The 27,121-nt window shown below is 48.5% G+C and overlaps 1 protein-coding gene across 1 annotated transcript in view; it reads right to left on the bottom strand.

Moving 5' to 3' along the window:
* The window catches only part of UGGT2 (UDP-glucose glycoprotein glucosyltransferase 2), a 1,432,652-nt gene that overhangs the window by 146,985 nt on the left and 1,258,546 nt on the right, over positions 1 to 27,121 (bottom strand). Inside the window, exon 34 of the mRNA XM_086936163.1 lies at positions 2,913 to 3,095. Within this exon, the coding sequence (XP_086792289.1) occupies positions 2,913 to 3,095 (183 nt within the window). The remainder of the gene's footprint in view (positions 1 to 2,912; positions 3,096 to 27,121) is intronic.

Below are 27,121 nucleotides of genomic sequence, written 5' to 3'. Positions count from 1 at the left end.
GTCGGAGTCGTGAAGACTTTGAAATAGATCAAAAGATCCAAAAAGTTAGTCAAAAAATGACTAGGGAACTGCTTTTTCCAGATCTGCGCTGGCTGGCGCGGAAAAAAGAAGAACTGACGTCAGCACGCGGAGGCGGCGTCTATATACTCCGACGACGTCATCACGGCGCCCACGACGCCGACGACGGACGCGGAGCCGCAGACGACGCCTACCGACGCGCAAGGGTACTGCTACGCAAAATTTTCCGGATCCAGTCTGACGCCTGGGGATATTCTAAGGTAAGGAATCTATCACTAACGTGTCTCTTTCAGATATTTCAAAACAGTGGCATTTCTTATGACAGAGACAAATAAGCAGAACTCTTTAAAGGGGGGCTCGAAGGGCATAAACTTTTTAAATTTCTGAAGAGGAATAATGGCAATAAACATTCTGGGGGTCAAGGCAGAGGCCAGCATCAGTGTAATGGAAGAGCAGTAACTGGTCTGCCTCACTATCATTATCCTCAATGCATGAAAATTCAAGGCCGACATCTATGATGCAAAAGAATACAAGCCAATTCAGCTCTGCGCACAATCTTCTGTGCCCCTGGGTGGTGCTCTGCAAGAGGTTCATACTCAAACAAGCTCTTTATCACCAAAGTAAGGCTTTGCTCTATTAGGGGCAAGTGTTATAGAGTTTCCAAAGCTTGTATATTGAATTGGGCTTAGTTAAGGGTATGACTCAAAGCAACACCAACTGGTCTGGAGCAGCTGCGGAAATCCCATTGGCAGCAGGCAGATCATATATGTATAGTTTGGTCGCAGCCAACATCCCAGAGTGGGGGAGAAGCTGCTCTGAAAATATAAAAAGTAGTCTGCTGAAAGGTCTCAAAGAGGTGTTGGCAGAAGGGGAAAGGAACTTTGGCTCCAATGTATCCAAGACCAGGATAGGCTCTGAAAATTAGGCGGACCTAGCACCAGGGAACTGCATCTTCAGCTTCCAGATCTCTCTGTAGCAGGTTCTCCTTTTGGGAGATGAACAGGACCTGTTTTTCCACTGCCTCATTTTTTTACTTATTGTGGTAGGAAAATCTCCATTTCCACAATTTACCTGTAGATGGCTGGGCCTAGGAAGGGTTGCTACAGCATGCCTTGTCCCGGAAGAGTTTCACCTACTTCTCCAGCACCTCAGCATGCATCAAAGCATATTTGTTACATTGGCTGTGATCGAGCTGAAGGCACAAGGCACAACACACTTGCTTACTATACAGAACCGAAATTGACATTTGTTTCTTAATAGAGAGATAGGGTTTAACACACAAGATCTTTTGATGTAGATATACTCGCCAAAATACAGTCCCTGCTAATATGGACAGCAATACGCCCTAAAATCTTAAAGGAGAGATATCAGAATCCACATTTTAGGAGCATTGAAAAAGGGAACCTGGTATCAGCAAGTAACTTACGTTATTTTTCAAAGAAAACAAATCGCAACAAACAATGGGAGAGGAAAGAGAAATTGGGGAATACAGTTCAATTATATGCAGAGCATATATGCATGAAGGGCACTCTTTTTCAGTTCTTTATATTTTTTGTTTAATGTTCTGCATGCCATTGTCAGTAAACGACGGCTGAAGGGAGTCAGGGAAGGTGGCAGTAGGTGCTCAGACAAGGCGTTGAACAGGTAGGACTGGAATACTGTTCTTCCAGTTTTCTGTAGGAAACCTTGTGAGTGGGTTAGACAGCAAAGGTCTATAGGGTTGACGTCAACTGAGAAGGTTAGTGGTTCGTTCACTGGCCTTAAGCAACTGATGGGCCATGCTTGAGAACTAAGACTTGTATAGGATAAAAAGAGTAAGAACATGGATTTGTGGCTTGTGGCATTCACAAGATTTTCATAGGCTTCTTTGAAGTGATGGGTGTTGAACTCTCTTTTGAATTTTAAGAAATCTCCCTTGAATTCTAGTTGAGCAGGATGGGCTACAAGGAAGAGTCATGGAGGGAACAGGTCTATCAATAAATATTTTGCATCATGCAGAGTGCATGGCCAGCAGTATCAGTGTGACCAATCTTATGCATCTGGGTGGCTATTAGGGAAGGAAGACCTATTAGAAGCGACCTGAGGCACTATTAGCCATTAGAATGTACTCAGGGAATAAGATGAAGGCATCTCAAATCAGTTAGGAGATCAGTTAGGAGATGGCTGAAGCGATATTGGTCTTTCTGGAAGTTCCTTTTTTGGTAACTCGTTGAAAACTGTGATGCAGTTTTCAAGTCTAGAGATTACCACCATTCGCACAAAGGCAACTTTCTGGGGAAGCTTCAGAAGAAGAATTATCTCTTGCTGTTGGTAAAGGTGGTGCAGGTGAAAGAAAACATTCCTGGTGATGGCACGGAATCGCTAAAATCTGAATTTTGACACCAGAACTAGTTGAAGGAGACTCTCAGTTCCCATCACTTACAATTTTCTCTCTGAATTTTAGGTTTTTTCATGGACCTCTGTATTCCCTCTAACTTGTCAAAATGAAGGTTTACCAATAATGGAGTATCATAGCAGCCTGCTTAGGTATATATGTGATTAAGTGCAGGCTTGAGAAAGTAGGACATAAGAGGCTGTCATAAAAACAATTACAAAATGATATGGATTTTTTAAAAAGTTTTTTCTGCCCCAAAGACAAGTGCAACTGAAGATCAACTTCCTGCATTGGGAGCATCCAGAAATTAAATGCTCAGTCTGTAATCTGGTCAGGTTAACAATGAATGGTTTTCAACTGCAGCAACTGCTTGCCAGTACAGTTATTAGCTGTTGCCCTCCCATAACTAACCTACACCGCAGAAAAACATTCAACAATAGTGAGTGCTTCAAAGTGAGTGACACTTGGGACATTACTGTAAGATTTAAAAATTGTATAACAAAATATGTCTTATAATTACCTGGTCTGCATCAACAAATATTATTTTGTCGACAGCTAGTGGAAAGAGTACATCCAAAAAGAGAATTTTGTAACCCCAGATAATTCTTTGTTTTTCAGTCTGCTGGTGAAGCCAGCGAGGCCACTTGTACTGAACCAACTCGTACTGGAATCCATATTCTTGTGCCATGTGAGGAATATACTCCTGGAAACAGAAAAGTGTTTATAGTCTGAGTACATATGATCATATGATTATTTATTTTTTGAAATTTCTAAGTCTCCTTTTTAGGTCGAGTTTACTCGAACCTATTAATGTCAATCCAAAAAATTCCTAACAGGCGGATTTCAAACAGTTCATGAGAAAAGAATCACGTGACAATCATGTGACAAGCTCCTCATGCACGAGCTTGAACGAGCCTTCCCCCTGCCAGCAGCATTTCTCCTGCACTCGGCCCAACCCCCTCCCTCTCCATATGGTGCGCTCTGCCTCAGGCCAGCATCTCTCCTCCCATAATTATTCATTCACTGCAGGGCCTGCGTCTTGTAACCCTTCTTCCCCCTGCCAGCAGACTTCAAAGGCTCCCCCAGCGTGCGCTCGGATGGCCTCATACCCCATCACCATATGCTTGTTTTAATCGCGATGAAATACAACCTTGAAAGTCAGTAATGTAGAACTGCTTTGCCTCTCTCTGCGCATCTTTTTTATTTTCTTCTCCCATGCTTTTTGTGTTTTTTAAACGCTTTACTCAGTTGTGGTTAAGAGCTATTTACAAAATTTAAACCCAGTTAATGTTTATCATGGGGCATTCGCCGCCGAGGGGAAGTCACAGGAGAGTGTGAGAGGAATCCCGCTGCTTCTGACAGCTGCGTACATTTGCATATTAAATGGTGCAGCTCGGCTCGAGCCCCGGACACAATGCACACGCCCCCTCACAAGCCATGCAAGGAATCACCAGCTCTAACCAACACTTTGGCCCCCTCACTAGGCACTTTCAGGGTGATTGCTTTCTATTACATGTCTGGCGAAGGCAGAATGGTCTCGATCATACGTTTGTTTCCCTAACGTGGTTCAATGGCGAAGCTTGCTTGTACCTTTGCAATGTCCTAAATACATTTATTAACAAGTTAGACGGCTCACTTAGAAAACTCGGGGCCCACCTCACAGACTCGTATACTCATGAAGTACACTAAACCAGTACCACCAGGCGGAGTGCTCACACTTGTAATGGGCTGAAAGGCAAAAACTAAGACCGGTCCTATATAATAATGCAACCCTTTGTAATACAACTAGTTTCCCTTGTTCACTTAGTTGCAGCACAACATAAGATTGCATGTGTTTGCTGGCCATCGCCCCCATCCCGCTCTACATTGCTGCTTACCACATCCCAGCCTGTTGCTTGTTTTACTTCTGTTACCCCACCAGAAAAACTAAATGCAAACCGAAGCCGATCCCGCGACCGGGGATGTCACCAGCACGCCACCTTCCCTCCATGCATGTCTCCCTCCCTAACCTCATGCCGATCCCCTTTCTTCCTCACCCCCCCCTCCTCCGCACCGAAGTCTTAAATCTCCCATGTGTCCTACTCACTGCTAATCTCCAGTCACAGGTCCTAACTCTGCCATCCTCATGCCTCTCTCGATGGTCTCTCTTCTCACAAACCTCACAGTGTTGCATTCTGGGACTTGTAGTGTCACTGTAAGCATTAATAGTGTTTATGCAAAGTGGTATTTTCTACGAAACCAGCAGTGGCTCAAAGGGTCGCGCGTGACATGGAAGGTATGTTCCCCACGTGCCCATGCATCTCCCTGTCACCACTGCCCCCTCTTCCTTCCGCCCCCACGGTCGCCTGCTCGCCTTCTCTACACCAGGTCCCATCACCCCTGCAGAGCACCCACGTCTCCCCGCTCTCGCCCCAGCCTGTTGCGCCATGCCTGCAAACGCGGTGCAGCTCCACGCATGGACCTATAGGGGGCGCGCTCTAGGCCTGGCTGCTGCGAAGCACACACCGTTTCCTACAGGGTCTGTGCAGGCCGAGCCGAGCTCGCCTGCTGCCCAATGAAGCCTGCAAACGAACATGTGACCATCTACCGGCCTGGGATGTCGGCGGGCTCTGCTGTGCTGTGCTCGCATGCCGTGGATCTGCACCATACTTCAAACATCACTCAAGCCTGAACTCACCAAACCGCTGCACTGAGACCCGAGTACTCGCTGCATGTGGTCTATACCCTCTATGGAGATGGACCCATAAGCTCTTTCTTGGTACTCCGACTTCACTATTACATAGAAAGTGATGTTTTTGACAGCTGAAATAGAGTTTTTGACAACTGAAGTCCAGCACGTTTTTATTGATCAACATTTCAGGCACACTCCTCTAGGGGAAGGATTTGATCGGATTCTACTGCTCCGAGTGCAAACTTGATTTTGCTGCTGCACTGTCTTTATTGAAGATCCTTTGTAGTGCAGAACTAGCAGGCAATATGCATATAAAGTTTAAAGCTCTTCTTTTCTTTTACTTGGTTATTTTAATATTCGGCTGACATGTGGAGGGTGTTGCTGTGGCAAGATCAGACTGTAATTGTTTAGATTGACATTTTTGTGTGTTTTTTTTCCTCAATTTAGAGGGCGCTGTGAAACCATAGGAATTCCATATGGGTTGTGCCATTAAACTTTTTAGTGCATCTCACGGTGAGCAAATAAAGTAGTTTGAGGGATCACAGCATCACTCAGCACCACCACATCATCACTCAGCACCAGAAAAGCACCACTCAGCACCACAACAGCATCACTCATCACCACCACAGCACCACTCAGCACCACTCAGCACCACCACAATATCGCTCATCACCACCACAGCACCTCTCAGCACCACCACAGCACCACTCAGCACCACCACAGCATGACTCAGCACAACCACAGCATCACTCAGCGCCACCACAGCACCACTCAGCACCACCCCAGCATCACTCAGCGCCACCCCAGCATCACTCAGCATCACCACAGCACCACCACATCATCACTCAGCGCTACTCCAGCATCACTCGGCGGCACCACCACATTATCACTCAGCACCACCACATTATCACTCAGCACCACCCAGCACCACTCAGCACCACCACAGCACCACTCAGCACCACCACAGCACCACCACAACACAACTCAGCACCACTACATTATCACTCAGCACCACCACATTATCACTCAGCACCACTACATTATCACTCAGCAGCACCACATTATCACTCAGCAGCACCACAGCACCACTCAGCACCACCACAGCACCACTCAGCAGCACCACCACAGCCCCACTCAGCACCACCCCAGCACCACTCAACACCACCACAGCATCACTCAGCACCACCACAGCACCACTCAGCACCACCACAGCATCACTCAGCGCAACCCCAGGTTATAGGTGTCACATTTGCGATAGTTATAACTATTGGCATTGTAAATGACAAAGCTATTAATTTAACTATTTTCAAAACCAACACATAAATAAAAAAATTGTCATTTAAAAGACCAATAGCTCAAACGTTCCTAATGCGAGAACTATTGCATTGCAAATGCTTGTTTATGTAGGTTTCACCATATACATATACATATATATATATAATTTTTGTAACACAGTTTATCTACTTGTATACGTTTTGTGCAATACTTGCATTTATGCTGCAATATAATGTTTGTAACACTTTGGAAAGTAAAGTATTTTTTCGCTTTCCATAACATGTGATGGCACTCTTGCACTTTAAATGGGTGGTCAGCCCTTATGACGTTGTCATGTGATCAAGGCTATCTTTAGCCGAAACGTGTCATGGCGGACTGGTGCTGGGCTAAAAATTAAATAAAAGAAACACTTGCACCTTCCTGGGTCTCGCTGGTTCCTGTTTGTTTGTGTGGCCGTACGCGCTGCGCTCGCCTGCTTTGGGAACTCAAACATACCTCATATCTACATCCGGGATTGCTTCCCCGGACTTGGTGAGACCCTTTAACGTTTTGGGCAAGCTGCGGCAAGAAGCATCGTCTCTTCGGAACTTTTCAAAATCTCAGTGAGGAGACGCCGCCACGCCCGAGGGAAAGCGGAATTTTTTGGAGGCGTGCTGAGGAAAGACCGGAAGCAGTCCGGGGCACCGGGTCAGCGTTGGCTAGTCGGGAATCCTGAGCTCACCGAGCGAGTACCAGCAAAGCCGAGACGGACTAACTGCGGAAACCCCTGTGTGAAGTTTACAGGATCGACTCCGAGGAGCATTGCCGGGTAGGAGTACGACTGTGTTGTGCACAAAGCTATTTGCCCATTGCTACGTACCATGTCCGCGGACACGTTGAGGGGGCGTGTGGAGGCATCCAGGGGCATGTGCACAGACCTCCCGGCCGGGGAGTCCGTTCCTAACTCTAGTTCCAACAATGTGCCTGAACGAAGTACTGGTATTAAGGAATTATTTAAGCGGCTCGAAAGATGCAGCAAAAGCGAACAATCCAAGTGGTGGGAGCATACTTCCCTAACGGGTTACTTAGAGGTGGGGCGGGTGCCGCGTGGACTGCGCATCTTACTAGCACCCTCCTATGAAAAACCCGACCCACAAATGCTTGCAGATTGGGCGCAATGTAACCTTGATAATTCCAAACGCCTAATGGGCATACTCATCCAGTATGCTGAAAGTGACAGAATCAAGCTTTTGGATGAAATTGCTCAAATCAATGATGAAATTGACAAACTTCCTCCCTCTCCTGAACTCACTAAATATAGAGAGGAAATGAATACACGGCTTAAACGTGAGGAAGAGGTCATCAAAAAGAGGAAGGCGTATAAGTTTCAGCACGACAGACTGGATTATGAAAACGGCCAGATCTTTACGTTCGCGAAAAGGTACGACAATATTAAACAGCGGCGTAACAATAACATCACTGTCGCCAACACCAGCACTGGCACCACAGCAACCACAGGACAGACTGAGGTGTCTTCGATCTCAGGAGATAGCTCACAGCCTGAAAGTGAGTCTGACACGGAAGCCAGGCGTCAACTTCGGTCGGGGTTTCGCAAATTTACCCCTGCGCAGGAAATGGAAATGGTCCAGCAGGATCGAAAATTAACCTTGCGCTCAGGAACCCAGGCAGCCGCCGCCAGTGTGCCAACAGGAAACGCGCAGAGAGGCGGAAAAGCAACAAACGCCGCAAATATAGGAGGCAGGCAAAGGAAACCACGTTCCAGATGGCAGTGGAACAAGGCTCAGCCAGCTCAACCACAGTAGTAAACCCCATCTCTGACTCCAATACTAATGTTCATGCGGTTATAAATTTAACTGATACTGTTCTGACCCCGAAAGAGACATCTATCTTATCTTTAGGACTATCATATAGCCCACGGGGAGACTTTGATTACGCCACAACTAAGATCGACATGTTTAAGTATGTGCGTAAATTAAAACTGCGCAAATATCATGCAACACGAACAGTAGTGGACTCCAACACTACGATTGGGACTCAAGATGCCGCTCTTGTCCACATTACAACCAGTGGCTCTAGCGAATCAGTCACAATAGGAGCAGCCCTAACGCAAGAACTTTTGGAACTCCAGGAGGAGGAGCTCCCTTGTCATACAGAGAGTCAGACAGCATTGGGAGGTGAACCTTTTCCTGCACTTTGTCAGACACCTTTCAAACTCAAATCCAAATTTTACCCCCTGATGATCAAAGACAATGTGGACATATTCCATGAGCGTGTCACCACACAATTGAAGGATTTGCAGATCAAAAATTCTCATGCAACTAAACGATACAACTACAGGGACAGTGAGTACCATAAACTTATAAAAAAGCTCAAGGCAAACAAACACTTGGCTATAAGACAATCTGATAAAGGCGGCAACGTGGTCTTATGGCCACGTAAAATGTACTTGGAAGAAGCCCTCTAACAGCTCAACGACAAGGGCTGTTACAGGCGTATCACTATGCAGGATGCTCTTAAAGCTAGGAATGAAATCTATTCCAAACTGTCTGCCTGGAGGAGTAAAGGCTTGCTAACCATGGATGAGTATACATTTTTAAAGAAGGACTACCCAGTGACTCCTGTAATATACTTCATTCCTAAGGTCCACAAGAATTATCAGCAGCCACCAGGCAGGCCCATCATCTCTGCATGTAACAGCCTGTTGGAAAATATGAGCAAGTACATCGATTTCTTCTTACAAGACTATGTAAAAAACTTGCCCTCCTTTATCCTCGACACGAGTGATCTACTCAGGAGACTTACCGATTTTAGATGGAATTCTAATTATATTCTGGTGTCCATGGACGTTACTTCTTATACACCAGCATATTCCATCAAGATGGACTGAAAGCCATCCAACATTTTCTTGGGAAGAGGGAAGCCTGCTTCCAGGAACATTCGAAAATGTTGTTAGATATGATCTCCATTTGTTTAGAAAATAATGTTTTCCTATTTGCCAAACAGCTATTTCTTCAGACCAGGGGTGTGGCAATGGGGGCCTGCTTTTCTCCCAGTTACGCCTGTTTGCACATGGGGTACTGGGAGGAGCAGGTCCTGATGATGGAACATACTGCCACCATGAACACAAAAGTGAAACTCTGGTCAAGGTATATTGATGATCTGTTCTTTGTTTGGGATGGGACTGAGAGTGAGGTGAGGGAATTTATACAAGAACTTAATGTTAATAACCTTAACATCCAGTTCACCAGCAGCATTAGCACTCAGTCCATTGTGTTCCTGGATGTGGAAATCTTTGTCCAGGACGGTAACCTTCATACCAAACTGTATCGTAAGCCCACGGCGGGGAACACTCTGCTGCACGCTGGCAGTCATCATCCAGCGCACCTGATACGGAGCATCCCCTATGGGGAGATGCTCCGTATCAGGAGAATCTGCAGCAGTGAGGAGGAGTGCCGGCTGGCACAATCCCACTGTAGGGCTCGTTTACTTCAAAGGGGCTACAAACCTGAGATTATAGATAATGCTACACAAAGGGCCAATAAAATCGAGAGGTCAGTACTCCTGGGCTCAGGAGTTGAAAGCCAGCAGCCTCCCACTAATAGATCATGTGAGGAGACTAGATTAATTATTGGATATAGCAACCAGCATAAAAGCATCCACAAAATCATCAAGGACAATTGGTCCCTGATATCTAGTGACCCTGTCATTGGCACTGCAATGCCTAAATATCCTAGCATTACCTACCGTAAAGCTCGGTCCATGCAAGACAGCCTGGTTTCGAGTAGCCCATAGGTGATCACAGGATCATGGTTAGATGATAGCAAGGGATTTTTGAAATGCTCTACCTGCAAAGCCTGTAAGCATGGTATTAGCAAGTCGGAGGTTCATACACCACTTTCACCTTTCCCAATCAAAAACAAGCAAAAATTAAATTGCAAATCTGAATTTGCAGTTTACGTTTTGGAATGCCCGTATGGGCTTAGATATGTGGGCAGTACCAGGCCACAAGTCCACAAGCGAATCCTACAACATCTGCGTGCTATCACTAATGCAGATACGGCATATCCAGTTGCCAGGCATTTTGAGAAAATCCATGGGAAAGATGCCTCCGCTTTGAAATACTATGTGATAGATTGTGTTCCTCCCCAGAGGAGAGGAGGTGATAGAGAGTCCCTACTTCGAAAATTAGAGACTCGTTACATCATATCACTTGATACTAAGGCACCGCAAGGGCTTAATATTGGGGAGGACTGCCACACCTATCTATAGTAACCTGTCTACCTTGCTATATGCACATTGCACTTTTTTCCTCAGTACTGTGATTATCTTGTAAATATGTATTTAAACTAGAGAAAAGTTATTATAACATGCATCCTGGACCCTCTTTGACCTTTCTGTAAAAGATCTTTAATAAGATCAATGATTTAACATTTTTTGCACTTTTTCACGGTAGCACTTTAGAGCCATTTGACATGTTTTGCACTAATCATGCGTATTTGCACATAGCAATTAGTACCTTTTTACCTCAGTACCTTTGTACAGCCCACTTGGGCATTATGCTTTCTGAACATATTTGAATCCATGACAACAGGGATTTTCTGTTATTTACCTGCACTCTCCACACATCTGTTTGTTTTAACTTGCACATGGAGTAGTGTCTTGATGGAATTTTAATGGCAATATAATTATTTATAATTATTTATTGGCTTTTAACTTTTATACTTCTCTTAGAAGTTTTTTTAGCCGTTGCCATGAATTCGTACAATTACATTTGATTACTGAGGTTTTACTAGTTGTGAGTGTTAAAATGTATTTTACCGCAATTTTTGTAACACAGGTTATCTATTTGTATACGTTTTGTGCAATATTTGCCTTTATGCTGCAATATAATGTTTGTAACACTTTGGAAAGTAAAGTATTTTTTCGCTTTCCATAACATGTGATGGCACTCTTGCACTTTAAATGGGTGGTCAGCCCTCATGACGTTGTCATGTGATCAAGGCTATCTTTAGCCGAAACGCGTCATGGCGGACTGGTGCTGGGCTAAAAATTAAATAAAAGAAAAACTTGCACCTTCCTGGGTCTCGCTGGTTCCTGTTTGTTTGTGTGGCCGTACGCGCTGCGCTCGCCTGCTTTGGGAACTCAGACATACCTCATATATATGTTATGTTATGTTATGTTAATAACTTTTATTCAGCGCACAGCTGCCCCAGCGAAGGGGCGTCCTGGCGCCTGATCAAGTACCACAACACAACAAATCGCCGCTGAAAAGAGAGGAGATCAATCAACAGAGGTGAACAAGTGAGTTTTTATTGCACCTCTGAAGAGAGTCAGGCTGTTAAGGGCACAGATATGGACAGGAAGGGAGTTCCATAATCCAGCCGCCATAACACGAAATGAACGACCTCCTATCCTACTCAGTCTGAACCTAGGCGTGCTCGCTAGATGAAGAGATTCCGACCTGAGAGACCGCCTGGGGACATACGGCGAAACAAGACCCGTCAGGGCAGGAGGTGACGAGAATTTCAGGATCTTGAATGTCAGACAGAGAGCCTTGAATTTGATTCTCTGTCTGACCGGCAGCCAGTGGAGGGAGGTCAGAGCTGCAGAGACAGAGCACCGTCTCGGGAGGCCCACAATGGCCCGCACAGCGGCATTCTGCACCCTCTGCAGTCTGGTGGCCTCGGCCTGATTGACACCAAGCAGCAGAGCACTCCCATAGTCCAGCCGAGAGAGGATAGAGGCTTGGACCACCAGTTGCCGAGTAGGGGGGTCGAAGAATTTGAGGACTGGTCTCAGTCCTCGCAGAATACCATAGCAGGTAGCTGCGATCTTTGTATGGCTGGTAAAAGAGAGGTTGGAATCCAGCCAGACCCCCAAGTTCTTCACTTCGGCCGCTGGGATGGGAGTCACCCCCAATTCAGGAGGCCACCACTGATCTCCCCACAGGTCCGCTTGCTTTCCTAAGATCAGGACTTCGGTTTTCTTGGCGTTTAACTGTAAGCAGTTAATACGCATCCAATTCGCCACGGCTAAAAGCCCTGCGCGAAACCTGGGGGCAGTCACCTCAGGGTCCCCACTGAGTGTCACCGCCAGCTGCGTGTCGTCGGCGTACGATGTCATGGTTAAGCCACTTTGTCTGACGACAGCAGCCAGCGGTTTCACATACAAGTTGAACAAAGTGGGGCTCAACGCAGAGCCCTGAGGGACTCCTAGTCCCAAGGGATGGAAAGAGGACTGACCAGGTGGAATGGCCACTTTAAAAAACCGGTCCGAGAGGAAAGAGCGGAACCATTGAAGAGCTTTCCCCTCAATTCCCACTTCCTCCAGCCGCCGCATCAAAATGTCATGAGACACCGTGTCGAATGCGGCGCTCAGGTCTAACAAGAGGAGCGCCGCTGTCTGCCCCGCATCCAGCACCGAACGAAGATGTTCGCTCATAAAGAGCAGAGCAGTTTCGGTGCTGTGTTGTGCGCGAAAACCATTCTGGCTCTCGTCAAGAATATTATTGCGAGAGAGATGGGCAGACAAGATGGAATTCACGTGTGCCTCAGTGACCTTGGCGGTCCAGGGCAGGAGGGAGATGGGGCGGTAGTTCTCGGGTAGCAGAGGGTCGAGATTAGGCTTCTTCAGAATGGGGCTGACCACTGCTTGCTTCCAGGAGGCAGGAACCACGCCCTCAGCGAGTGAGAGATTGATCAAGTCCAGTATGGGCTCACGGCATAGAGGCGGGAGAAGAGTAATAAGCTCTGGCTTCAAAGGGTCTAGGGGGGAACCAGATTTAATTTTAAGGCTCAGAGTATCAAAAGCCTCAACCGACAAAGCAGGTAGGGAGGACAGAGGCTCGCAGTCCAGAGCCCTTTCAGGCCTGGGCTCATCACCGGGCACAGATTGCATGAACCCTCAGTAGATTACCTGCACCTTCTCCACGAAAAAGGATGCCAAGCTTTCACAGTGAGAGTCCGTGCAGATTTCAGGCGAGGTGGCCCGTTTTCCCATCAGATCTTTGAGCACTTTAAATATTAATTTAGATGGGTTAGGGCTGTTTGAAAACTCAGAGGCATAATATGCCGCCCGGGCTTGACAGATAGCTCTGTGATAGATCTTAAGCTAGGTGAAGTACAGTGATTTTAATGTAGGGTCGAAGGATTTCCTCCACGCCCTCTCAGCTTGCCGGCATGTTCTCTTGAGCTCGGCAAGGGTCTCATTATACCATGGGCTGCGCGTTTTAGCATGACATTTCGACCAGCGCATTGGTATAAGAGAATCAAGAGCAGTAAGGACCCAGCTACAGAACTATTCATATCCCTGTTCCACATTCGACAGGTTGCCCAAGGGCAGTGCCTCCAAGATTTTAACGAACTCCTCCATTTTGAGCTTACGCCAGTTTCTTTTAAGGGTCAGTCTGTCCACAGGTTTAAATAGAGAGTCATCCAAGGGACATGACACTTTGACCAACAGATGATCAGTCCAACCCACCGCCATCGGGTCAGATGCCCTAGCCCGAGCCAAGGTGGTAAAGAAGGGGTCAAGGATATGACCTCCTATATGGGTGGGGGCGGTGACTAGTTGGTTCAGTTGCATGGCTTCAAGGTCCGCTATCAAAGAGCTAATGGGTAAGGAGGACGTCTGATCAAGATGTATATTCAGATCACCTACGATGTTAAAGTTAGCACATCTAGGAGCTAACGAATTGACCATGTCAACGAGAGCGGCCTTGAAGACCGTGTCATTCCCTGGAGGGCGATAAATAAGCAGGCCACTAAGAGTGAACTGATGACTGACAGTAACCTTGAAAGAGGCGCTCTCGCACATCGGCAGATCAAGAGCTTTCCAATCCGCCGGGAAGCAGGATTTTGTCGCCATGGCTATGCCTCCTCCCCTAGAAGTGCGGTTCAGAGTAAATACTGTATAGGTGGAAGGAAAAGCCAGATTTATTATGGCAGAATCGGCGTCCTGTAACCAAGTCTCAGTGAGAAAAATGAGGTCAGGTGAGTCCTTGTCAATCATGTCACGAAGGGACTGATGGTGCTTGACCAATGATCTTACATTAAGGCTCCATATACTAAGTGCTCGCTCAGTGTTGTCAATACGAGTACCTAGGATAGGTTTTTCAATAGAGCGCACCCCGATGGGGGAATCTAGAGAGAAACTGCTGCAAGGACAGTCATAAGGTCCCGAGAGTGGGAACACCAGATCATGTGTACAAGCTAACAGACCGTCCCTAATGGAGAGGAGATCGGCGCGGTTGTACCTGATCGGCGCGATGAAATCCATGGTGAGATGAGAGCAGGAAGCCAGAGTCCTGTGCCCGCACCCGCTACCTCGACGCGGACGAGCGCAGACGGGCAGGACTCTGGCACGACTCCGGCTAAGCGACGGCGTCCCACTGCGCGGGAGAGGACGACTTTAAATAGGCGTCTCAAAGTACATCTCGAGCGTGGGGACGCTCCAAGATGGCGCCCGCAGGAAGTAGTACTCACCCAATCTAAAATGGCGCCCACAGAAATTCACCCCGGGACCCGGACCCGCCAAACAGCGGTGAGCGTTCCACAAATTATGTGCAAGTAAGGGGACTGAGCCACACAAAGCGGTGAGTTAAAAGCAGGGGATACAGCAACCTAAACGAACAAAAATACAATGAAGGCAGAATAAAAAGTGCAGCGCACTGGCAGCGCGACCTGCGCTAATGCTGCAAAGGATCACAGAGTGAGGCGCAAGAGTCCGCCTTAAATAGGCGTCTCAAAGTACATCTCGAGCGTGGGGACGCTCCAAGATGGCGCCCGCAGGAAGTAGTACTCACCCAATCTAAAATGGCGCCCACAGAAATCCACCCCGGGACCCGGACCCGCCAAACAGCGGTGAGCGTTCCACAAATTATGTGCAAGTAAGGGGACTGAGCCACACAAAGCGGTGAGTTAAAAGCAGGGGATACAGCAACCTAAAAGAACAAAAATACAATGAAGGCAGAATAAAAAGTGCAGCGCACTGGCAGCGCGACCTGCGCTAATGCTGCAAAGGATCACAGAGTGAGGCGCAAGAGTCCGCCTTAAATAGGCGTCTCAAAGTACATCTCGAGCGTGGGGACGCTCCAAGATGGCGCCCGCAGGAAGTAGTACTCACCCAATCTAAAATGGCGCCCACAGAAATCCACCCCGGGACCCGGACCCGCCAAACAGCGGTGAGCGTTCCACAAATTATGTGCAAGTAAGGGGACTGAGCCACACAAAGCAGTGAGTTAAAAGCAGGGGATACAGCAACCTAAAAGAACAAAAATACAATGAAGGCAGAATAAAAAGTGCAGCGCACTGGCAGCACGACCTGCGCTAATGCAGCAAATGATCACAGAGTGAGGCGCAAGAGTCCGCCTTAAATAGGCGTCTCAAAGTACATCTCGAGCGTGGGGACGCTCCAAGATGGCGCCCGCAGGAAGTAGTACTCACCCAATCTAAAATGGCGCCCACAGAAATCCACCCCGGGACCCGGAGCCGCCAAACAGCGGTGAGCGTTCCACAAATTATGTGCAAGTAAGGGGACTGAGCCACACAAAGCGGTGAATTAAAAGCAGGGGATACAGCAACCTAAAAGAACAAAAATACAATGAAGGCAGAATAAAAAGTGCAGCGCAACCTGCGCTAATGCAGCAAATGATCACAGAGTGAGGCGCAAGAGTCCGCCTTAAATAGGCGTCTCAAAGTACATCTCGAGCGTGGGGACGCTCCAAGATGGCGCCCGCAGGAAGTAGTACTCACCCAATCTAAAATGACGCCCACAGAAATCCACCCCGGGACCCGGACCCGCCAAACAGCGGTGAGCGTTCCACAAATTATGTGCAAGTAAGGGGACTGAGCCACACAAAGCGGTGAGTTAAAAGCAGGGGATACAGCAACCTAAAAGAACAAAAATACAATGAAGGCAGAATAAAAAGTGCAGCGCACTGGCAGCGCGACCTGCGCTAATGCAGCAAATGATCAAATATATATATATCACTCCGACTCGCCTTCTACTTCCAATTCCAAAATGAACAGACAAGCGTGGACCCAATTTTGTAAGTGCATTATTTTATTCTTGCCAATGCCGCCATCAGCAGTGCATTGCGGGGTTGCAAGTAACCATAACTGGGGAATTTCTCTGGTTTTGTACAAGTGAAATGTCCAACTAACTATAACTTTCACTAAAACCTATAGTTTTTTCAGTGTATTTCCAAGATTTTTAAAATGCTAATTTCTAACTATAAAGTGCCTGAAACCTATGTTTATTTCAGTGAACTTCAAAGGTTTTTTAAATGCTAATTTCTAACTATAACGTGCCTGAAACCTATGATTTTTAAAAGTGAGTTTCAAAGGTTTTTTAAATGCTAGTTTATAACTATGCCTACAGAGGTAGGACATGTGAAGAAAGAAGAAAAAACACGCAGAAAGAAGCAAAAGAAATGCAGAAAGAAGCAACAGAAGTCCACAAAGACGAAGAAAAGTGCAGGAAGAAGCAAGACATGTGCAGAAAGAACCAACAGAGGAGCAAAAAGAGGCCTTGTTGCAAAATCATTCTGTGCCCACAACTTTTTCAGACGGGTACTGGTGGTAACTGACTCTGACTAACCAGGCCTAGAGCCAGTGCTATGCTAAAAGACATTTAGGGAACACCTTGCGTTGGGGTACCCCTGTGATTAGCAAGACCTCCTCTGTAATGCCCTTAAAATACATAATAGGGCAGGGGGATTAAAACTACCTCTAAGTCAGAGTTGCAGAAATATGTTACTTTAACTAGTAGTCGTGTTTGCAGAGTGGTGGAGAAAGGGTGCTGGGCGTCCAACTAACGCGCAGGAATTCAGTTGAGTAGGACTTACAGGAGGTACCAGCGGGGATTCTTGGCCCCCAAACTCCCTCAGGACTAAATTGGACTTCATCCCCCATCCTGCAGTCTGCCACGAGGCAAGTTTGCAGTGTGATAGAGAAAGGTGGCCATGGTCTCCGAAGACATCTTAGCAACCCACTGTGTGGGATCTAGTGGAGGTAACAAGAGGGGTAGTTGGCCCCCAAGAATATCCTTGGGGGCCAACTTCCCAAACTATTACCCCCAGTCAGTCCCACACAGCAGCACTGATAAGTACTCGTACCAGGCCACACCCACCACTCTACTACCACACTCCCTGGCACGCTCTTGGATGGGGATTGAAGTCCCCTTCACTGCTGGGTGTCTTTGGGGGCCACCTAGCCTACCTTTTACCTCAAGTAAGCCCCATGCAGTGGGATTGGTGAGAGGTAGACAAAGGCCATGCCCCCTTTTTTCACCACTCTGCAAACACACCCCCTGGCGCTTTGTAAGTTGGGGGATTAAATCCCCTTGAATCCTGAGGGTCCGTGGGGTCCAACTAGCTCACCAGGTACCTCCAGTAAGCGCCACAGAGCTGCATGGCAGAGAGGTGTAAAAAGGGGCTTGACCTGGACCACCTCTCTGCAACGCCGCGCAGTGGCACTTACTGGAAGCACCTGGTGGGCTAGTTGGCCCCCAAGGGCCCTCAGGATTGAAAGGGAATTCATTCCCCAACTTAAAAGGCGCACAGGGCGGGTTTGCACACATGTCACCTCAGGTCCCGCTCCCTCCCTTCACCACTGTGCAAACGTGCCCCGTGGCGCGTTGTAAGTTGGGGGTAAAGTCCCCTTGAATCCTGAGGGTCCTTGGGGTCCAACTAGCCCACGAGATACCTCCAATAAGCGCAACAGAGCTGCGTTGCAGAGAGGTGTAAAAAGGGGCGTGGCCGGGACCACCTCTCTTCAACGCAGGCCTGTGGCACTTACTGGAGGTGCCTGGTGGGTTAGTTGGCCCCAGGGGTCCTCAGGATTGAAGGGCAATTAATTCCTCAACTTAAAATGCGCTACAGGGTGTGTTTGCACACATATCACCTCAGGCCCGCCCCCTCCCTTCACCACTGTGCAAACACGCCCCGTGGCACATTTTAAGTTGGGGGATTGTAACAAGGGGACTGGGCAAGCAGAGGGGATTGCACCGGAAGTCGAATGGTGAGACGCTGACTCGAGTACCCTTCCCTCTTTACACCCCAACCAGAATGAGTGGAGGACGGACGCTGAAGAACTGTGGAACACACACCAGGATGAAATTGAGCACGGGCCCTTTAACTACACCGACCTAGAGGAGGAGAACACAACCCCGGATGACGTAGGACTCCATGGATTGGAGAAAAGAGAGGAAGTGAGGACCCCGGCGTGTGACATCACCGAGGAGCGTTGGGTTTAGCGAGGAGAGGGTGTGGATCGGGAAGGAGAAGAAGCGTACTGAGGAAAGGAGGCGAGGTCCGAAAGAACTGAAGTGCCAGACGAGGAAGTCGCAGTGCCTGGAGGCCACCGTCACCGCGAACCGCCCAGCCACACTCAAGGAGGAGGTGTGTGGCCCAGCCAGGTACGTCGACGTGTGTCGGGCTGGATGGGGATGCGGGGAGTGAATGAGGAAAAGTAGCCTGACAGTCGTGTTTTCTTTTTCGCATGTCCTCCGCTGGAGATTTCATGAAAGCACCAGCAAGAGGAAGGACCCCCTCAACCCACCCAGACTCTGGAAGACCACCATCTACAAAATCTACAACGGATCCTGCCATATTGGCCCGGGAAAGACTCACACTGAGGAAAAAGAAAACCTTAATAAAGATAAAACCATACATCCCAAGGTCTGGTCTTCGTGCCCTTCCTTCAACCCCGCCACAGGGATAAAGTCCCCTTGAATCCTGAGGGTCCCTGAGGTCCAACAAGTCCACCGGGTACCTCCAGTAAGAACCACAGAGATGCATTGCAGAGAGGTGTAAAAAGGGAAGTGTGGCTTGGACCACCTCTCTGCAACGCAGGCCCGTGGCGTTTACTGAAGGTACCTGGTGGGCTAATTGGCTCCCAGGGATGCCCAGTATTGAAGGGGAATTAATTCCCTAACTTAAAACGCGCCACAGGGCGCGTTCGCAGAGTGTTTTACTTTTTTGGGCCCTGGGGACCCCATGCCCCAGGGCCTGAACCCCACAAAAAAAAATATATATATATATTAACGGGACGGGGGCCGTGTGGGCCCCCCTCCCGTGGCCAATTCCAGCCCCGGGGACCCATCTCCCGGGGCATGGCCACATTTTTTTTTAATGGAGTGGGTCTCCGTGGCCCCCCAACTAAGGCTTCTATTAGCCCCGAGGACCCCATCTATCGGGCCGGCCTTTATTTTTTTTCCTTTTATTTTGGGGGGGGGCCGCCTGGCCCCCTCCCCGGCCACTTCTAGCCACTGGGAACACATCCATCGGGGCCGGCCCTCTCCTTTGGGGATTGTGGGGAGAGACCCAATGCCCCCATGGTCCCTGCCTGCTCCCTGCCTTCTGTTGGAGCAGGCATTGCTTTTCCACAGGGGGGGCTACTAACATGCAGCTCCCCGTGTAGAAAAGCAATTCTGCTTTGCTTCATTGAAGCGCGAGCAGGTTTCCCTGCTCTCGCTTCAATGAAGCAAAGCAGTCTGTAATGACAGGGCGGGAGCCGCAGGGCTCCCGCCCTGTCATTGCAAACAGCAGTGTCCTGGGGCTGGGCACTTGGGACACAGCAGGACCCGGCCCTGGGGGGTGGCGGTCACCAGGGAAATGGAGGGCTCCAGGAGAGGGGCCGCGTGGTCCCCCTCCCACCCCCACCCCCTCCCACCCATTGCACAGCCTCAGGGAGGTGGTGGTCCCCGAGGCGTGTAGGGGGCTCAAGCCTCCCCACACAGTTGTATGTTTTAATAAATAAAAGCCCTGAGGGTGGCATTCCCCGGGGCAGCGGGGGGCTGTGTGCCCTACGATTATAATTAATAAAAGCTCTGGGGGTGGTGGTGCCCGGGGCTTGGGGGGCCTTGGAGGACCCCACACATTAAAAAAGGAAGCATCGGGGGTGGCGGTTCCCGGGGCTGCGGGGCCGTGTGCCCCGCAAACATTTATGGAAAGCCCCGGGGAGATGATCCCCGGGGCTGCAGGGGCCTCCCTGAGCCCCCAAAATTACATTATTGAATACCCCCGGGACTTGGCCCACCCGGGGGCTAAATAATACCGAAACCATCCATTCACAACACTCTTCACGAAACATTCAGAAGACCTTTTCTCCTGAGGCGGAAGCCGGGAGCTACAGGCACGAGCACTCGCTCATTTGTAAAAATACTTGAGAGTCACAAATAACTTGTACTTTTGCTAAAATCTACCTGTTGATATCCTGTGTGAATGTGTGTGTGTTGATTTTAAAAAACCTCACCTTCTCACAGCTGCACTCTCCCGCCCACAGCCTCACAGCGGATCCTAACGCTGCCGAGGACTCGCAGGGTAAACAAACTTTGCCGCCATTTCCAGCCGCACTCTGAGGCCACGCCCCTTTTTACGAGGCCACGCCCCTTTTTACGAGGCCACGCCCCCTGAGTACATAAGCCGCGAAATCCTAGCATCTGGTCAGAAGACCTTTTCTCCTGAGGCGGAAGCCGGGAGATACAGGCACGAGCACTCGCTCATTTTTAAAAATACTTGAGAGTCACAAATAACTTGTACTTTTGCTAAAATCTACCTGTTGATATCCTGTGTGAATGTGTGTGTGTTGATTTTAAAAAACCTCACCTTCTCACAGCTGCACTCTCCCGCCCACAGCCTCACAGCGGATCCTAACGCTGCCGAGGACTCGCAGGGTAAACAAACTTTGCCGCCATTTCCCGCCGCACTCTGAGGCCATGCCCCTTTTTACGAGGCCACGCCTCTCTAACCAAGTCCCCCTTCCTCCATAAATATGTGCATATACAGAACGAGCAGCGGGCGAGCGCAGCGGGCGCGACGTTTGCGCGCCGAAGGCGCGCCTAAGGCAAGCCCGTCTGCGCCCGTCCGCGCCAGCTCCGGGCCTAGGGCCAGCCACGCTGCCAGTCAGTCACCAGCCCCAAGAATCACGTGGACCAGCACATAGCTACTAGACCTAGGTAAGACATCCTGCCCGTCTCCCATCACCTGTAGCTTTCCCCTACCCTGCCCCTTCCGGCACAAATGCCCCAACTGTCCTTTCTCCCCCTGTCCCGACTGGACTCGTACTAGGAATAGCACACCAACTACCAAACAACCCCCCCCCCCCACCAACACCTATTCCATGGGTTTGGTGAACTGTCGCTCTCTACCCAGTCACGCCAATGACATCTGGCTTCTACTGTCTACCTTAGCCTGGGACGCACTGTTCCTAACAGAGACATGGATTAAAGACTCCTCCAACCCTGACATCGCTCTAGCTCTACCCACTGATTACAGTTTCACGGGACTCAGCCGTGAAGGCTCCAAAACAGGAGGAGGAATTGCGGTGATTCTAAAGAAGCACCTGAAAATCACCTCAAGAAAATTCTCTAATATTAGCCCCATTGAAGCTATATACTTCTCTATCACTGACTCCTCCACGGCCGTCTGCTCAGGGATCTTGGTCTATAACCCCCCGAACACCTCTCAATCGGCTGTCCAAGAGCTGTTGGCTGCAACAGCAGATCTCTCCCTCAAACATCCCCATTTCATGGTTCTGGGAGACTTCAACCACCACGTTGATGTAAGTAGCTGTAACCGCGCCTCCCAACTCCTCGAATCCATGCAAAACATCAATCTTACGCAAAAAGTAAAAGGCCCTACTCATAAAGCAGGCCATACCCTTGACCTTATTTTCTCGAACAGCGAGAAACTCCAAATCCTCCCTTCACTACCCCTACCATGGTCCGACCATTTTCTTATACCCTTCGAGCTACCCCTGACTCTAGCTACAAAACAAGAGTCCTCCATCAGATCTCAGGGCAGAAAATGGCACAAACTTACACTTGCTACCCTAGAACCAAATTACCACAACAGTCTTAGCCCTCTCCCGGACGACCTCAACAAAGCTGTGACCACACTAAATAGCGACCTCACGTCCGCCATCGAGAAAGTAGCGCCTCTTCAAAGCCTGCCCTCCCGTAGAAAACAACCATCGGCCCCTTGGTTTACGGAAAAACTACGGGCACACAGAAGCATGTGCAAAAAGATAGAACGACAATGGAGACAGAACTACGATACCGGAGCTAAAGCCCTCTATCGTCAAAGCCTTAAAGAGTTTTGTAAACTCAAACGCCAAACCATGAGCACTTACTTTTCTGAAACAATCGACAAAGCAAAAAACTCGACCAAAGCCCTATTCAATATAGTGAAAGAATTCACTCACCCCAGCGCACTCTCGACCCCTGTGCCCATGTCACAGACACTATGTGAAAACTTATCCAACTGTTTCGAAGAAAAAATTGCCAACATAGCGGCAGCAATCCTGCAGAAAGATTCCGATACCACCAAAGACCCAATCCCCAATAGCACTCATGCGTTTACCTCATTCCAACCACTTAGCAAAGAACTTGCTCTAAAACTATTTCTGGAATGTAAATCTGGCTCACCTCTGGACCCATCCCCAGCTCTTATCATGAACGAAATTGCCCCCATCATCATTAACCCCCTACTTGACATCTGGAACTCCTCACTACTCACTGGGGTTGTTCCCGCAGCCTGGAAACACGCCATGCTGATCCCTCTCCAAAAAAAACCCGGCGTCGACCCTTCCTGTCTAAATAACTACAGGCCAATATCACTTCTACCCAAACCCGCAAAAGTTCTGGAAAAAGCTGTCCAAAAACAACTGTCACACAACTTGGAATCCAACTCCCTATTCCACGACACCCAGTCAGGTTTCAGACCGGACTACAGTACCGAGTCGGCGCTACTCGAGGTATCTTAATCGATCCGCGAATGCACGGACAAGGGAGAGGAGGCCATGCTAGTCCTCCTCGACCTATCCGCAGCGTTCAATACCATCTCGCACGAAAAACTCCTGACCCGCCTACAAGAAGTTGGTATTAGCGGACCCCCACTTGCATGGATAAAATCCTTTCTCACAAACAGAATACAGCAAGTGATGCTAGGACCTTTTCTCTCCTCCAAAAAACAGTTGATCTGGGGCGTCCCACAGGGCTCTGCCCTTAGCCCGCTCCTTTTCAATGTATACCTCAAACCTTTGGCCAAAGTTGTAGAATCCTGGGGCGTCAAAGTAACCTTCTACGCTGACGACACCCAACTGGTGTTCTCCTTCAAAGAACACACTGAAAAAATCTTTTACCAACTTCCGCCTCTGTATGCTCAACATCGCAGCCTGGATGTCCGCCAACAACCTGAAACTCAATACAGACAAAACCGAGGTACTGTTCTTCAATCAAAAATCGCCTATACCCTCCAACCTCTGGTGGCCGTCTGAACTCAACCCCCCCCCCCCCCAGAACCAGTTCAAACCGCACGCAACCTTGGCTTTCAATTCAACACCTCCCTCTCCTGCAAAACTCAAGTCAACAAAGTCTCCTCAGCCTGCTTCGGCAAACTACGAATGATAAAAAAAATCATCCCATACCTCCCACTGGAGTCCCGCAAAACGGTGGTCCATGCCCTGATTACCGCTCATCTGGACTATGCCAACAGCCTATACGTAGGCGCCCCCACTTACCTCATCCACCAACTTTAAAAAGTCCAGAATGCGGCGGCCAGGCTTGTCTGCAATGTCCCCTATCGCCATTCCATCACACCCCATCTAATCAAACTTTGCTGGCTACCAATAAAACTCTGTATCCAATTCAAGGCCTTAACACTGGCCTTCAGAGCGCTCAATGACAGAGGCCCATCCTACCTACGTCACAGAATGAGGTTTTCACAAGCACCAAGAAACCTGAGATCTAATCATCTTAGCCTCATGATCTGCCCCCGCTTTCGCCTCACACGTACAGGTGGAAGGGCCCTGGCAGTAACAACCGCCAAACTATGGAATCAGCTACCCACTGAACTAAGATTCCTGACGTCCGAACCCCTATTTAGAAAAAAACTAAAGACCTGGTTATTTTCACAGATCTAAGACCCCTCTGTACTTCCCCCCGACCCTCCTGAGACTATGTCTTCAGCGCCGGGACACCTCCGTCGGAGGTAGCTGCGCGCTCTACAAAATTCAAAATAAATAAATAAATAAATTCATACATACATGTACTCACACATCAAACAGTTAAAAACTAAAATAAACACTTACCTGCAGCCAGCTCTGCCTCGGAGGTTTCAGAAGGCTTGAGACTGCTGCCTTCCCTCATTGGCTGAACTAAGGTCAGCCAATGAGTCCCATAAGACTGCAGACCCCACCCCACTCTGTGATGAAGTGTCACTGATTGACACTCGAACCTGGGAGCTTCAGGGCTTAAAACTGTAGTGCCTAGGTGCGAGGCAATCAGTAACGCCACCCCTCATCACTGAGGGGAGGGTCTCAGGGACCTTTGCTAAGCTGAGGATGTCACGCCCACAGGAGCTGTGACTTCCTCAGTCCAGCAAAGTTCAGCTCAGGCAGCCAGGAGCCTGCGCTAAATGCGCATGTCTGGCTTCAGGCTGCTTGAACTGAAAGTCAACAGTGTCTCTCAGGCTGACCTTTGTGCAGCCTGACAGACACTGTTCATGAGGGGCCAAAGGGGGAGGGGCGTGGCCCTTAAAGCCCCAATGGACCCGCCCCTCCTGGGTAGTCAGGTAAGTATTAAAGTGTATTAACCTCATGGGTGCTGCTGACGAGCTCAGCTCGTCACGGCCGTTGGAACCTTCGCACACGGGGCTAATTTCCCCGCTGTGCTGAACGTTCCGTTGTTTATTAATTCAATATACATTAAACATAACTAATATCGCCCCAGCTCACTAATACCCTGGACATCATTTTGTCCTGTGGCAGAGGTAGGCGACTGATTTCCCTCCTTTACTCGGCCATGCGCAAAGACTCGACTCCCCCGTTGGCGCCAGCTTGGGTGGCTTGGGAAGCGGACCTGGGGATTGAATTGGATCCGGCTCAGAGGAAGCGAATTGGACTATTGACTCGCAAAGTATCTTGTAATGCGCGTTTCAAATTGATCCACTTTAACTTTGTCCATCGCACATATATGACGCCTGCCTCCCTCCACCGTATCTCCTCGGAAAGGCCCCATACTTGCCCGAGGTGTAGTGCAGTAAGGGCGGGATTCCTTCACCTGGCTTGGGAGTGCCCCTTGGTGCATGATTTTTGGAATAAGGTGGTTGCTCACATTACTCGGATCACACATCTTAAGTTGCAACTAGTCCCGCTTCACTGTTTGCTAGCGTTAGTGCCCAAACCCAGGAAGAGGGGACTGTCTTACAAATTACTGCAACTCCTGCTGGTCCTGGCGAGGAGACGGGTGGCCATTACCTGGATGGGCCAGAGGGCTCCTGAAATTCCTAGTTGGTTGCGGGACGCCAGGGAATGGGCCTTGGCAGAGGAGACACATATGCAGCGCACTCGCAGGGATGGGAAACTCCAGGATGACTTACTCGCTTGGAGAGCCATGTGTATCGAGGGGATGGAGGGGGATGACTCAGACGCCACCAGCGCTGAGCTGTTTTCCTCCGCTTCCTCGAAGTCTGATGAAGATGGGGGGGGACCTGGGGAGGGGTGTCTGGGGGTAGTGTAGCAGTCCCCTGAGCCATGCCGATATTCCTTATTGCATACATTTGTCTCTTATTGTGATTCCCATTTGACCACACTGTACTATGAGGACCGCGTTCTAATGGGCCCTTGCCTTCATCTCCTTATGTGATTGTATCAGCGCTACAAGTGCCATTCATGGGGTTTTTCGTTGCTGTTATGTTGTTGTTTAGGTTGGAACTGCATCGTGCATGAAAATTGGCGTAGACATTGATATTGTTTCTTTGAACTTTGAGGCACAAGAGCGAATCCCTTTGCTGGTTTAACAGGTTCACCGTGACGCCGCCCTGCCTCCGGGATGTGGGCCTTTCCTGGCTGTGTACTCCCTTTGGCCCTGGCCTACCTGTTCCTTATGTGTCGACTGGCTTGCTGACTGTATAAATTGTGCCTTCTTTACTATCCTCGCCAACAAAAATAAAATTTATAAAAAAAAAAAACATAACTAATATCTGCTGCAAAAGTCATTCTTGTAGCTTTGGGGTCTCGAACAGTCTGAACTGTCAGGCTTGTAGCAGTGTGATGGCTAGTAATGATGTAGGTACCTCCTGTCTAGGGCTGGGGCACTTTTTTTTTTTTTTTTTTTTTTTACAAATTAAGCACTAGTAGGTGTTAGTATGGACTTGCACACCTGTTCTTGAAGGATATTTTAGTAGTTCATCTATTTTATTGTACATTTTATGTGTATGGTGTGGTATTTTGGATCTTTCTAATTTTGATGAGTATATGAGTATTGGTGATGAACTTTGACTTTTATGGTTTTATCACAAAAGCCGAATAAAGTTTTATTCCTAGATTGATTGATAGTAGGTCAATACCAGTCACAACTTGCTGTTTTTGTCTGTATTTTTTTATTAAAAGAACACACATTCAACACTAAATGACATTTCAAGCCACATTTTGAACTACTCAGTAACACCCTGTACAACAGGTGAAAAATTTAACAAAATGAACAAGTTTAAGTGTTCCATATTTCTGTTTTTAACAGACACATCTCAGGTCAATCTGGGGAAGGGTTCCCTGTTTGATGGAAGGAAAATTGGGTGGGATTTGATACAAAGCAACCTCTGATTAAAATCTGAAATATAACCCCATTGTGGTGGGCTACGTCTTGGCCTGCAACAACTACCAACTGCAGCCTTAAACTAAAAGATAAGGACATTGTGAAGCCACCACTGGATGGCACAACCCTTTTCTCACTTCCTTCTGTATTTTCTCGGCAAAATTCAAGGCTAATTTACCATTTACCTT

This window comes from Lissotriton vulgaris, chromosome 8 (assembly GCF_964263255.1).
Source record: "Lissotriton vulgaris chromosome 8, aLisVul1.2, whole genome shotgun sequence".
Classification (NCBI taxonomy): domain Eukaryota; kingdom Metazoa; phylum Chordata; class Amphibia; order Caudata; family Salamandridae; genus Lissotriton; species Lissotriton vulgaris.
Note: the sequence above shows the minus strand (reverse complement) of the source record. Positions and strands in the feature narration are given on the sequence as shown.